Here is a 15319-nt window from a genome sequence, read left to right as displayed (position 1 = left end):
TACAATTCTCAATACAACACAGCCATATAGCATTTATGGTTCAATACCTGCATGTGAATTGCAGTATTTTTTGTATATAACTAGTTTCCCTGGACTATATTTCTCTGTTCTGTTTGAGCGTGTCTGTGCGTCCACAGGCTGGGACGCAGACAATCGTGGTGTCAGGTTTCACACATTACTTCAACGCGGCGAGAGAGGGAATTGAAGTGAAGAAGTTTCTAAGTTGAGTATAATGGTGAGGACGGGGAAATGGTGAACAGAAAATGACTGTCTGCACGTATTGTTTTACATGCGTCACCTACTCAATAGGAAACGTGACTGTACACTTGTGGCGCCATCACCCTCATATTGTGTAGTTCTCCTTTGTGCCTTCAGAACAGTTGTGACTCATCAGAAAATGGACATGGACCTTCTGAGGGTGTCCTGTGGTGTCTGGCAACAGAATGTTGTTAGTGGGGGCCTTTGGGTCCTAAGGGTTGAGGGTCCTCTGTGGATCATCCCACAGACACTTGATCAGTTTGGGATCTAGTGAATTTGGAGGCCAGGTCAACACCTTGTGCTGTTCTTCATGTTTTTTTGAGTTGTTCCTAAATCATTTTTGTGTGTGTGCCTGTGTCAGGCTGCATCCTGCTGGGGATGGCTGCTGCCATCAAGGAGTGTCATTGCTATGGGGTGGGGGTGTCTGGTCTGTTCTAGGTGGGTGGTACAGATCTAAGTAACATCCACATGAATGCCAGGTGCAAAAGTTTTCCAGCAGAACATTGCATTACCACACGATGATATTTACTTCTCCTGTCAGTGGCTTAGTGTTGTGGTTGATCAGTTTACATTTTATATGTAAGTTTATTTATTTGTTTTATATTCTTGATTTTAAGGAAAAGTAAAAACTCAACCAGAATGACCAGAAAACCCAAGGAATGGCTAGCAGTATTGTTGAAAGAGCCCTAAGTTTTACTGTAGTATATACAGTGATGTGTGTGAAATGAGATCTAATCCAATGGGGAAAGGGTAGTACTGTAAAAAAAAAAAAAAAGATCCCTTGAGCTCCATTAAGTGCTGACACCGCTCAAGCTAAATAGGAAGTTTCAATAGTATCATCAAAAAAAATTAATCAAGAACCAAAAAGCATGAACTTTGCTGACAGAACACAGCTTACAATAAATGGATGAGCATTATCACACTTCATTTGAAGTGACATTTTGAAAATAACAACATATGCTGAATTGTCAACTTTTGTTTTGACTATCCATGAGCACACACAGTCCATCAGCCACATGGCTTTTGTTAAAGCAAAATTAAATCTAGACAAGTTACTGTGACATCTCTGAGTCCTCTCACACTCACATGTACAGTACCTCTACTGAGCAAGCACTTGACTTGAAATAAGACAGAGAGAAGAGAAGACGGGAAGAATGGAAACAGCGGAGGAAGAAAAAGCAAAGAGAGGAATAGAGAGAGAACAAAGGTCACGGAGATAGATCTGGTCCAGGTAACAGTATCCAGACACAAACATCAGTTTTTACTCTGCAGCCTGACAGAACACATACACTTCCTGTCTTCTCCTTCTTCTCATCCGACTCTCTTTCATCCTCATTTCATTGTGCATCTCAGAGACGGTGCTGCCAACATTTCAGCTGTTATTATCTTGCTTTCATTACAGTCCTGTCCACCACATCCTGACCTTTGTCTGTAGCGGAATTCAAAGTTACCATCATTCCTTATGTGTACAAAACACATATGACTCTGAAAGAATACAATGTACTGCAAAGCTTGTTTTCTTTTCTTCTTCTTAATTTAATAAATTTACTTCTCTTTCCAAAATGGTGTTGTGGGACTTCTACATGACATTTAATCTAAGCTGAGTCTATTTTTTGTTTAACATCAGCTGTGACATTGACCTGTTCATGCACTGACCTACAGGTTACAAGCAAAAGGTAATGAGATTCCCAAAGGGCCCTTTTTCTTTGCCAAGGCAGAAAGGTCCTTTGAAACACAATTTAGACGATGTCACATCAAACTTATGGATTACAAGGCCACAGCCTGGTGAACAGTTGGGGAAATACTAAGAGTATTTAGCCCCTGACGCAGCACGGTCAGACACAGAGCTATTATATCTGGCACAATCAAAACAGACTGGTTGTTAGAGAACAACTTCAAAACTATGACTTTTAAAGGTAATTTTTAAATCATAAAAGTGTGTGTAAATCACATAAATCTCAAAATAACTATCCAACATCATTCCTTCTTTTGATTTGACATGTTTGGGGGCTGGACTTGTCTACAAAGCCACGGGGTCAAGGATGGAGCAAGATATCGTCACTATGCAGTGCTTCAAGTGGAAACAAACAATGTGCCTGTACTCCTCTGGTTCACCTGTTGCTGTGTGGAATGGGCAAATAATAACGTGTCACATTCTAAATTGCTACATAATAAAACAGACTAGAAGTTAATGTTGATTTGCACAACATAAATGTATAAAACAAACTAAGTGTGTTACACAAATGAAAAACTTGGTTCAGGTGTCCCTCAGGCTGTAAAAACTATTGAAACAGACTTTGGAGTGAGGAGCAGTGAAGGCATCAAGCCTGCAGTGGGCGACTCTATGGAGGTTAGCATGTTAGCCAGCTAGAACAGAAAAAGGTGACCAACACGCTGTTCCTTCCTGGGTAATGCAGTTTAAGTGATATTATGATTCAAAAGAAAGGACTGTTGTTTCAGAACTGCTGGTGACATGAGTAAAGTCCCGGTCCACCAGCGACTAAAATTTAGAAGTGGTGGTATTCTGTGTACCAGCCCAACTAAATCACTGTCAACATACGAACCACATAAAATAAAAATGACTCACTGGACTTGAGGGCTGAGGAATTGACTTCAATCTCTCCTCCTGTGATTGGCTGGAAAACAGAGAGCTCAGCCTGGTAGAGGTCAGGGCTGGGGGCCATGCCGGTGTTAGCCACACCCCTCTGCTGGGCTTCCTGCTCCTCATACACCGCCATGAGCTACAAGACAAAACAACACACACAATAAAGCTGGTTATTTTTTTATATATCCTTTTTTCATCTAATCCTATTTTTTTCATCTGTTGTGAAAGCAGTATTTATGAAAGCAGTGTGCAGCTGTTCAAAGATCTGTGGATAATACGGACTCACAGTCTCTTCAGGTTTTCACACTGAGAGCCAGCTTTAGAGCCATTGTACTAATTGCTGTAATTCACTTGCATTATTCAAAGCAAAACAAAATTCTGAGGTTGTATGAATGCATTTAAACTTGCGAAGAAACTTCTAACAAGAAGACAATAGACTCTGGTCCGTCCAACTACAGACCAACGTGCCTTTTCAATTTTGAACTTGACAAGAATCTGCAGTTATCAACAGGTGTGAAGATGATACTTAACAAATGTACTGTACATTAACACAACGGTGGTTGCACGTCTTCAAACTAATCAAAACAAATAATGAAAACAGTGTGTTGTTTAGTGTATGTGCATGCACACAACTAATGTTACCTTGTGGATGAGGACCCTATAGAGGACATCCAAGGAGCCCAGCATTACTGTGACAGGAGTGTGTGCCTACTGAACAAACCAATCCATTCATGTCCTTTTAGCGTGTGCGCGATACTCTGCTAGCTCTAACTGTGTTATATAGTGGAATCCCAGTCTATTGAGTATTGCACTGAGTCTGCGTTTAGCCTAACATAGCACAGAGCTTGTCAACACAGTGTTCTAGGGGCCTCCAGGCAAAAGCTGAATAGATCTGTGTGAGTGTGTCTGTACGGTGTGAGTGTGTGTGTCATGTCTATAGTGACCAAGAGTAAAGAAAGGGGACATTGCCAGCAAAGCCAGAGGCTTCCTGCTACACTGGAACCCACAAGTGTGCATCATACTCTCTCTCTATCACATGCATCATAAGTGACTGTACTAGGGTTGGTTGATTGTCTCTTCTGCAGAAGAAGGCAAAAAGCAACTGAGCCAGCACAGAAAAATGCAATTCTCCAACACAAAGCAACGGCAACAATTTAAACTAAAAGCTCATGCAGGCGCTACGAGAAAGAATTCCAGGCTGGTGGTGATGGTGTAATGGTGTGGGGGATATTTTCTTGGCACACACTGGACCCCTTACTACCAAATCAAATCAAATCATTTAAATGCTACAACCTAGCTGAGATTTGTTGCTCACCATGTCCATCACTTTAAGAACACAGTGTACCCATCTTCTGATGGCTACTTTCAATATGTCACAACGCCAAAATAATCTGAAACTGGTGTCTTGACGATGAGTTCACTTTACTAAAATGTCATCCACAGTCAACAAATCACAAGAAAACTGGGATGTGTTGGAACAGGAGAGCCAAATCATCCATATACAGTCGACAAACCTGCAGCTACTGTGTGATGCCATCATGTCAATATGGATCAAAGCCTCTAAGAAATGTTTCTAACATCTTGTCGAATCTATGCCACAAAGAATTATGGCAGCTCTGGAGACAAAAGGAGTCCAACCTGGTACTAACAAGGTGTACCTAATGAATTGGCCAGTGAATGTGTATAACGCCACAGTACGCAATCTATACAGTGCATACTATATTATATATACACTGTGTGCAAAATTATTAGGCAAGTTGCACTTTCGAGGATTAGTTTTATTAAACAACAACAGTGCTCTTGGTCAATACAAAACGTTAATAAACCTCAAACCTGAATATTTGGTGAAGTGAAAGTGAGGTTTTGGCTTTTGTACGAGAATGTGTGCGCACAATTATAAGGCAACTATTAGTGTGCTGAATTATTACGCAACTCAAAGAAAAACGAAAGTATCCCCATCTCACTTCTTTATTTTCATCTTCTTTTTTTTTTTTTTTTCTCACGTGTAGTGTATTTTCATCTTTTAAAGTCAGCATAATAAAAGAACAACTCAAACTTAACAAATAAACATTTCTGAGATTTCAAAAAATAAATCGGTGACCAATATAGCCACCATTCTTTTCATTAACACTCTGTCTTCCATCCATGGAGTCTGTCAGTTTCTTGATCACTTGACTTGACCATCAACTTTTTGTGCAGCAGCAACCACAGCCTCCCAGATACTGTTAAGTGTACTGTTTTCCCTCACTGTACATCTCACATTTAAGAAGGGCCCACAAGTTCTCAATAGGGTTTAGGTCAGGTGAAGAAGGGGGTCTTGTCATTATTCTTTCATCTTTAAGGTCTTTACTGGCTAGCCACCCAGTGGAGTCCTTTGATGCATGAGCTGGAGCATTGCCCTGCATAAAAATCATGGACTTCTTGAAAGATGAAGACGTTTTCCTGTACCACTGTGTGAAGAAAGTGCCTTCTAGAAACTGGCAGTAGGTTTGAAATTTGAGTTTGAGTCCATCTTTAACCTGAAAAGGTCCAACAAGCTCATCTTTAATAATTCCAGCCCATACCAGTACCACACCTCCACCTTGCTGGCGTCTGAGTCAGAGTTGAGCTCTATGCTCATTGCTGATCCAGCCACAGGCCATTCCATCTGGTCCATCAAGAGTCACTCTCATGTCATCATTCCATAAAACCTTTGAAAAATCTGTCTTCAGATATTTCTTGGCCCAGTTGTGGTGTTTCAACTTGTGTGTCTTGTTCAGTGGAGGTCAGGTTTCAGCCTTTGTTACCTTGGCCATGTCTCCTAGCACTGAACACCTTGTAGGCTGCAGTTCTGGAATATGACAGCACTGGAGGATAATGGGTTCCTGGTAGCTTCACGTTTGATTCTTCTCAAGTCTTTGGCAGTTAATTTTTGTCTCTCAACATGTTTCTTGCGACCCTTTTGGCTATTTGCAATAAGACGTTAGATGGTCCTAATATCTTGGCAATTTGCTGCACCCCTCTGAAAGATATTTTGTAGTTTTTGACCTTTCTGAGTCTGTTAGATCTCTTTTCTGGCCCATTTTGCCTGAGGAAAAGAAGCTATAGGGTGTTGATCTTCCAAGCCCACACCCTCCTTCATTACGCAAATGCACATCACCTAGTATGCTTAAATCCAATAGCCATTCAAGGTTATTCAGCTTGGAGTTGGAAAGTATACATAAAAATGACAATATGGCCAAAATACACACTTGCCTAATAATTGTGCACGTAGGATATATCTATCTCTATCTCTATCTCTCTCTATATATATATATATATATATATATATATATATATATATATATGTTCGAGAGCAGAATAGTACTGAGTTACACAATATCACACCTTTTTCACCATCTTCCCATCCATATCTCACCAGCTATTCAGCCCAACTGAGGGCTTCTCAGCCTCTCACACATTCATGTTCTGTCACACTCCCCACTTCCATCTGTCTAACACAGATTTCTCTCATTGTCTTGCTCCATCGATCCTCTTATACCAGAACTCATCTGACTTTTTTCGCCTCTCTCTCCATCATGTTTGTTGCTCTTCCTCCAGCCTTCCTTGCTTCATCCCCTACCATCTCTTCTGTCTGACTACTTTACACACCTCTGTCATGTTCATACAAAATGCTGTTGTAGCTACGTAACTACGGTGCTTTTTATTTTAAGATGATTATTCCATGACAACCTTTTTTGTCACTTTTTGCTCAAGCTGTTACAACTCTTCTCTGGCAGCTATTTGCAGAGATGATGGCAATTAAGAAGAGGAAAAAAGAAGAAAAGGAAAAATAAGATACAGAGGTGGAGATAATCTTTTAAAAGCCAGCACAGATATAGTTTTTAAGAGTCCACATTCTTAACCAGTTTTCGTAAATCTGTCTGTTAGAGAGAGTAGAACAAGACTAATAGCTTCCAGACAAAAACACACACGGGAGGGTGGATGAGATTTGTAAAAAAGAACATCTGAAAGAATGGCTGCAAGAAAAATATGTCGACAAATTCAACAGAGTTGCCAAGCCTCTTAAAAAGCAGAGGTAAAAAAAAAGGAAAGACAAGCAGATGAGACGCGGGTGGACTTTGCCTCTGTTCTGTTCGACAGGGGGACTCAAAGACCTGCCAAACAAAATGACACCGCAGCCTGAGCGTGCCAGGGAGAGAGGGGTGAGAGAGACAGAGAGGTGAGGCTGCACAGAGTGAAAGCACAGGGAAAAAAAAAAGAGGGGGAAGTGGGCATGGAGAACGTGAGAGCCAGAGACTGAGAGAGAATTATAATGATAATAATGAGGGAAACTGACAGATGTGCTGTACTGTAAAAACCTTTGGGATGTCAGAGAGTAAGAGCAAAAAGCAAACCTGAAGCTTGAGGCTGTCTGAGAGTGTCACTGTGTCAAGAGCTAGTGCAGCGATGTGTCCATTTTCAGCTAAATGAAAAGTTACATGCTTCAAACTCTCTCTGTTCCTCTTACTCCAGCCGGGGACTTGCTTGAGACATTTTCTTCAGCTGTTTTCTTTGCAGTGCATAGAAATCCCAACTATACACATCCTATACAGCATGTACCTTTCACCTGTTATTGATAAATGCTTGAATGTGTTCACTGGAGGAACATAAGCTTCCAAAGACTTGATATTGAATTTTCTCATTAACCAGACCCAACTCAAAACTAGTGTACTCATGTTTCATTCAAAGTTTATGAAACATTTCCAGATACAGCAGACAGCTCCTCTTTTTAGTGTCTGAACAGTATGTTAATTATCACAATTGAGCTCTGCTACCACTGTGCGTCTCCATCACATTATTATATATAACATTTAACCTTTCCATGAGCTATCCTGTCAACAACCTCGAAGATGCTCGTGCAATTCTGCTCAGTTTTTTTGTTTTTAGTCAGCATTCTGTCAAAGCACGTGTTTTACTTTGATCGTGTGGCTGACAAGCTCTCGTAGAAATGCCTTTATCCATCTGTGAGCTTGAATTCTTGATCTCAAAAATGCCATCTGAGCAAGAAATAAGGTTTTAATATTGTTTTTAGTGGGAAGACTACAGCACAGATGATTTGAGTGTGTGGTTTGTTCAAGTAAAAACTGTTCTTTACCCAGAGCCTGTTCACTCCTTACAGCGTACTAGTAGAGCTTGGCCACATCCATGATTAATTTTTAGTTCTCAGCGACAGAATCATTTAGCTTGGCTTAAACCTTTAGTTCAGCTCTAAGGGGCGTGACACACCAAACCGATGGTCGGTCATTTTCCTGTGACCATCGGGCCATCAGTGAACATCTGTGGCCCTATTTTTTCTAGGCGTATCCCACACATGCACAAGTCAGTCATCGGCTTTACAGCGGGTTGAATCGAAGGCAGGACAATGGCGACTGGCTGCTCAGCTTACAGAACCAGTGCACAAGAAGAAAAACATTCATGATGAAATGAATGCAGAATGAATAAAATGTAGTCCAACTGATCAAGATCATGCATGATTAAGGAATAGCCAGCTATGTGCTAGTGGTTTTTATAGCTCTTCTTAAGTTTCCTAACCTCCCAGCTACTTCGGGTTTCCCAGAAGGCGCAGTCTCTGTTGTGTGTTTAAGCGCAACTTTTTGACCCAGACACAGGCGATGTCATGTCACCATTAGCACTATGAAGTTGATTTGATATTTCCATACATTAAGCAGTGTTTCCCATACAATGTTTATACTATGGCGGCCCGCCAGAGTCTAATTTTCTCCGGCATGGTCTCACAACGAATCAGAAATATTTTTGCACGTCTCAAACAATGCTGTGCTTGCGTTGTGTTTTCACAATTACTCCCGAGAGCGTCTCTCTGTTTGTGTTCTTGATTTTTAGACCATGGAGATTTAAATTATTTTAAGAGAGTTGGCGAAAACCCAAAGGAAACAACTCCAGACGTGAACTAGCGTAACTTTATAAGAGCTAGCTAACAACGTTGCTGCCAGTCACTTCATTCTATAAAACAGCTGCAACGATATAAACACTCAAATGCGCCTGTGATTCATTTTCTACCAGGCATCATCTGTTTCCTACTAATACACACAACATGGTAAAAAATCATTTTAAAAATTGATACAAGATTAATGTTATATTAGCCAAAAACGTGGAAGTGACAAAGTATGCACAGGTGAATAAATGAGTCTTGTAGCATCGTGCAGCCATGTTCAGATGCTTCAGATGAAGGTTAGCAAATTTCAAAAGGAAAGAGAACTGGTAGACTTATAAGTGTTACTTCGACAGCAATGTTTTGGTGACAGTTCATCATTTAAAGAAAAATGTGCCGAACAGTTTGTGAGAAATATGTGCTCAGAACAGTCAAAATTCACCAAGTTATTGACACCAAGAGAATCACACAACTTGGGAAAAGGAAACAGGTGCCTTTACTTCCAAAGGTTTTCGGATGTCTAATTCAGCACCACTGGTAAATGCCAAATCCCTCTATCCCTCCAGGCACAACTGCAAAACTGTGGTAACAAAATCGTATGGTGCTGACAGAAAAAAAAAATATACTGTCTATAGTCCTGACAATATGTTAAGAAATAAATAGCTTAAGCTTTGGACATTCATTTATTATATATTTATTTGTGCATACCAGTGTTAATAACAAAAGGTTAGGAAAAGTCTCAAAGCTGAATGGCTTTGATAACATTGGGACAAATCACCCTGCACAAGAGGTGAAAATAATCCATGCATTTTATACTGTCATACAGTAGGATATCATTTCCTATATAAAGTCAAAAACTAATTAAATGAAGAAAAAAGGAATGATACTAGTCTATACAGTATAATGACCTAATTTGCCCCACAACACAGATGCAACAAAGCAGGAGACTGAAGGAGAGTTTCCCATTAATCACCTAGACTGTGACGGCCTTCTCCCTCTCTCAAAATCAAAATATGATCACATTGTTGGCTCTTCTTCGCAGAGGAGACAGCCAGTTGAATTCCTGAGTCACAAGCACCTCTGAACAAATTTGTCCAAACTGATGCTTCTCTGTCAACTCTTCTAAGTTTGCCTGTGCCCAGCCAATTCACAAATGAGTCAGCAGCAAGCATGGAAGTGTCCTAGCTATAGGTTAACATTAAAATACATTGGGTTGTCGAGGTTAGCTGATAGAACATGCGGTGGAGCACAAATGAAGTGGGTGTTTTCCTTCTGGCTGCACACACCCATGCCACACTTTCATCCGCTTTTGCCACCCATAGTCTCCAGACTCCAGGTCTGTATCTCTAACACTGGGAGGTATTTGGACATGAATCCCAAGTCGCTTCAGATGACAGGCCAGGATCTTGTATGGGAGCACCATCTCCATTTGGGTGTGAGTGTGTTTTGTAATGCTAATTTTAGAAAAGCACTACCTAAGTGCAGACTTTACCATGTAAAATTTAATAGAACACACAAACATGTGATTCACGTGTGTGTCTTGAGAAGTCATTGTAAATGTCAAAATATGTAATTATCGCCATATTCAGAAACTCTATATCAACACATTTTACCTGAGAACAACCTACATACATGAGTTTGCTAAACTTATTCTGAAGTTCATGATCATCATTAATTTACAGCAGGTGATAAAATCTAAACGCGATAAGCACGCTTAAAGCAATTACTCTCTTTTTTGTTTTTAATTTCTTGGCAAACTCACTAATAAAAAGTAATACCACTGTGAATCGTAAAAGGTATGAGACACACAATTTGCATGTTATTGTGTAGACAGCTCAGCATCTTCTAGCATGAAGGAGGGGGGATGAAGAGCTGCAGATGAGTTTCTTGCTTCTTATGCCGAAATGAAAAGAGCACGTGAAATTTATACGGGTGGATTAATAGCAGTGGCATCAGCGCACAAGCACACGCACTTACTGTACATTACCATCTTACACATCATACGCTTTTTTAAATCGGGTCACTCAGGGAATGATTGATTAGTTTAGTATGGATCAATACAACGCTACAATCAGCAAAACGCTCGGGCATTTACACAGCTCAAAGTCTCTCTGCATGCACTCTCTCTCTCGCACACACGGACAACAATCTTTAATATGCTATCTGTACGCCACTGAGTTTTGATTTCCACTCGCAACCACTTACCGTAAAAAAAAAAAAATCTATGATGTTCAAGTGTGTATGTGTGCGTGCATACGTTGACATCTTGTACAGTCAGCAATATCCTTAGCAATGACCACTCCATCACTTTGGCATATATATAAGGCAACAGGGCCATATATGTGGCAATGTACATTTTTGAATACTCAGTACATGCTGTCTTGACTGATAATCTTCAGCCTTTTTTTGTGTTTTGGGAAAAATAAGACAAGCACCAAAATAACTATTTTCTATTTTTCTCCTTGTAAATATGCTAATTGACTGCCAACTGTGCTATTTCAGTTTTTCATAGTGCTTTTTCATTAAAAAGGATGTTATTAATGATCCAAATACAACAATGAATTGAGGATAATAAATGTATCTTCCAGGTCTAAAATCACAGAGCTCTTATTGGGACGCAGCCGTTTCTCATAAGAAAGAAACCAAGTATGATCACTCAGTCACACACACACACACACACACACAGACGGAGGACAGACTGACAGCACCACCTAGCTCCGCACAACAGAAACTGCATGTAAAGAGCACAATGAAGGCACTGCACTCCCCAACCTCCACCCACACACACTTCTGTCCTTTACGTTCTGTCATTCTGTGTTTCCTATCTCAACAGAAAAAATTGATGCCGATGGGAAGCAAAGAAAACTGCAAATATGTTTTATATGTCTGTATAGCTTTGTGTCTGTCTGAGCTCAAAGAAGAAACTGTGTGGAAGAGCAATGGCTGCGTGCCAAAGGTTGCGTATGCAGAATGTTGAATACTTAAGCCTTTGAAAAATGAATTGAGCTTTCAATCCCTGGTGCTACTCTTTACATGTCTACTTCAGGATGCATGTAAAGAGTACCACCATAGCCCCCCACCATGACACAAAGAGATGAGGTGCTATTGTAGCAACCAAAGGACACTTGGACAGACAAGTAGGCACACACTTCGAGCAGCTAGGATGAGAAATAATATTGTTAAAGCCTAGCATGGGTCTGTGGGATGACCATAAAAATAATTGTGCAGTTCACAAAGAGAATTTGAATGAACCCTGAGGCAGGTCAGCTCTTCTTTACTAGGCTATGTACAAGTTAGCCTTTTCGTCTTTCATCAGCAGATATTCCTGCTTAGCCCTGTTTTCCCCTCTGGCTTCACTTTCCTGTCGTTTCCCCTCCCATATCTTGCCTTTCCTCGTCTCCGGTTCCTTCTCTTTTCTTTATTATTTTGCTTCCTCCCATATACCCTGGCTGCTTTTGCTTCTTTTTCTCCCTCCTTCTCCACAGCTTCTCTCTTCAAGCTGAGCCTCTCTCCCCTGTCTGAATTTTAGTGGTTCCTTACAAATCAGCTGATGTAAATCATCATGTTCCAGCACTTTGCTCTATTGGCTACACCCACACAGCAACAAAGAGCTTATTGATTAACACATGAATCTGATATACTCGCGCTTACTCTGTCAAACTCGATGCTCTGTTTGATCCAACAAGTTTAGTATTTCAGATTTTTTTTCCCTCGTGTCTCTTGTTCTATTCTCTCGTGCTGTTTAACTATTTTAAATACAGAGGGTGAGAGAAAAAATCAGAAAGAGGTGCAAGGGGATAGAAATACAGTAATTCATGGAAGGGATAACCAGAGAATATTAAATTAATGCTCTTAATTTTTCTCCCTAGGACAGTGACCATGGTAGCGGTTTAATGTCCTTTGAGCTATCCATAACGAGGAATTAATGGACAAGTTGGAGGTCAGGACTGCCCAACTGTGCTGGCCATGGTGCAATTATACCACAAAAAAAGAAAATACAAAATTTAATTAAAACCATTCATATATTTCACGTGCTCTGCAATCAAGTTATTCAGAGGACTTAACTCAGTTTCTTTGGTGACACCTGAGGGTTTGACACTAATCCGTTGTCATGATCCCATGGGATTTTAATGCAGTGGAAACAATGTTTACTACTCCAGTAAATAGGACAAACCTTAGACCCAGTTCAATTAAGCAAAGGTCTGTTCAACCTTAACACTAATAAGTTGAATGGCTAACATTATGATAAATATATGTATGCCATGTTTCTGTCCCCAAATCAAAATCACGATTTAAAAAAATAAATGACAGGCTGTGTGTATTGCACACTGAAGCAGCGAGTGACGATGTGACACGTTATCAATAAGATCAGTAAAGTGTATGTGACAGTAATGGATCTGATTCAAATTGATCTGAAAGACTCAATATCAATTTATAAAATACCTGGATCAATTTTTTAAGGTATGCAGTATCCTACATTCTCTTATTAGAAATCTCAATGTGGTCTTGCGAGACTGGTTTCACATGACGAGCCTCGCGGGAACGTTGATGAGATCAGTCCACATGTGAGGGAGATCCAAAATGAGACAGAAGCTCCATCACTGAGTGCACCGTCGAGCCTAAAAGCCGATGTGTGGCAGCAATTTTGATTGTAAAAGCATGGCAACAGAGAAGAGCTGGACAAAAGCAAAGCCATTTGCAATATGTGCCAATTAGAGATATAATATTGCAGAAAAACCTGAAATATAAACGAAACTAATGACAACCTTTGCGAAAATCTCTTTCATAACCAGCAAATATGTTTTGAAACTGAAATATCTCTAAATAAAGCAAATTAGAATCAAAATGCAGAAGCAATACCCACTAGATACATTTCAACAGTAATAACTTTTAAACCAAGGCTTTGATTGCTTCCTTGTTGCTATAGAACAGTCAGTTTCACTCATAAGTGTCCTTTGGCAAGAATTAATAGACACCCTGCATCTGAATCCAGCACTCAACCCGACAATGGCATTAAAAAAAACATTCACATATACACTGCACACAAACTGACAGGGACAAAAATATCTACACACACACAAACACACACATCTGACTATGACCTCTCTTCTCCAATCGATATATATCGCAGCGGTAATCGATAATTAGGATGGTGCTGTCTCTGTATGGAGAATATGAATGAATGAAATTCTCCTGCTCAGCAGTTTCAAGTCTGTGCATGTGTAGGTCTGAGAGCATGTGTGCGCTCACCCTCTATTGATCTCCAGTCACCTTACCTTTCAGCAGAGAATGAGAAATGCAGACAAAACAGACAGAGAGAAAAGGATGAATGGGGACAGAAATACTGTGAAGAATGAGAGACGCAGACATAAAGACACAGAGAGAGGGGTCGCAGACATACAGCACCAGCTGTTAGATGCAGACAGCAGATAGCCCGAACAAAATTACTGGGAAGATATTTTACAGATATATTGTTAAAGACAGACAAAGGAGAGAGATTTAAACTGTCAAAACTATAGCGGCCTCCATCAGTACCAGCAGTACAAATGTTCAGTGACTTTGTGAACTTTAGACAGGCAGAACTTTGGTGTCTGTCACAAAGCCAAAATATAATGACAACTTCTGTTTCCTCAGTCTTGCAGATGGTGTGTGTGCTTGTCTGCATCCGAATTTGCGGGGGCGTGCATGATTGTTTGTGCCCCTACATATATGCATTTATGCTTGTAAGCAATATCTGTGTGTGAGCATGTGTGTGCGTGTGTGTTAACCATCTACCACCATCTCCCCGAGGCTGTGTGTAGACCACACTTGGCCATATGGAACGGCATTATGGAGAGACACAGTGGCACAGATGGACACATTCTGTGCAAGCCATATTCTCAATGATCTACTAGTAGCGGTCTAAATGACAGCAGTCATAAACCAGAAGAGCCTATTAACCAGAGAAAAACGCATGAGACATTCTGAACACAAGGAAGTAAATAAGTAATTAAATATGTGACACTGTCTGCTAAAGATTTCATGAAGGTTACTCTAAACATCAATTGGTGTTTGCAAGAGGTGACGAAGTCTGAGGCAACTTAAAGCTGACATTGGATAAGGAGTACAACTGTGTGTTCCAGATCCCATCTGTTCGAAACATGCCTGATTTGTTCTTAATACTTGAACTTTCCTCTTTGATATAGATGTACTGGTCAAGTTTTCTGGCCCCAATCCGAACTAGAGAAATTTGTGTTGGCTAGGAGAGAACTTAATTCACAGAATTAACGTCAAACAGCCAACTGTCGACAGCTCTTTGTGATTTTGACAGGTGAAAGCAACGGTCAGGGCTGGCTAAAAATGAGAGACTGCTCCCTCAACTGAGATAAGTGAGTCATAATTGTTTGAGCTGAGCAAATTTGTGTATTTTTGCCCATCTAAGTGTCAGATCTCTGTCACTGATTTGCAGTTTAATGTGCAGTGAAATGTCTGTACTGTGGAATCTAGCTTTGCACAAAATAAAGTACAATGAGGGCAAAAGGACATTAGTTTAGGGTTAATAAAAT

General features: G+C 40.3%; 1 protein-coding gene across 3 annotated transcripts in view; it reads right to left on the bottom strand.

Moving 5' to 3' along the window:
- The window catches only part of pard3bb (par-3 family cell polarity regulator beta b), a 250350-nt gene that overhangs the window by 199218 nt on the left and 35813 nt on the right, over nt 1–15319 (bottom strand). For all 3 annotated transcript variants that reach the window (XM_084544176.1, XM_084544174.1, XM_084544175.1), the window contains exon 3: nt 2846–2999. In XM_084544176.1, coding sequence (XP_084400302.1) covers nt 2846–2999 — 154 coding nt within the window. The remainder of the gene's footprint in view (nt 1–2845; nt 3000–15319) is intronic.

Source organism: Chelon labrosus, assembly GCF_963514085.1.
Source record: "Chelon labrosus genome assembly, chromosome: 5".
Classification (NCBI taxonomy): Eukaryota; Metazoa; Chordata; class Actinopteri; order Mugiliformes; family Mugilidae; genus Chelon; species Chelon labrosus.
This window is presented reverse-complemented; position numbering and strand designations above follow the sequence as displayed.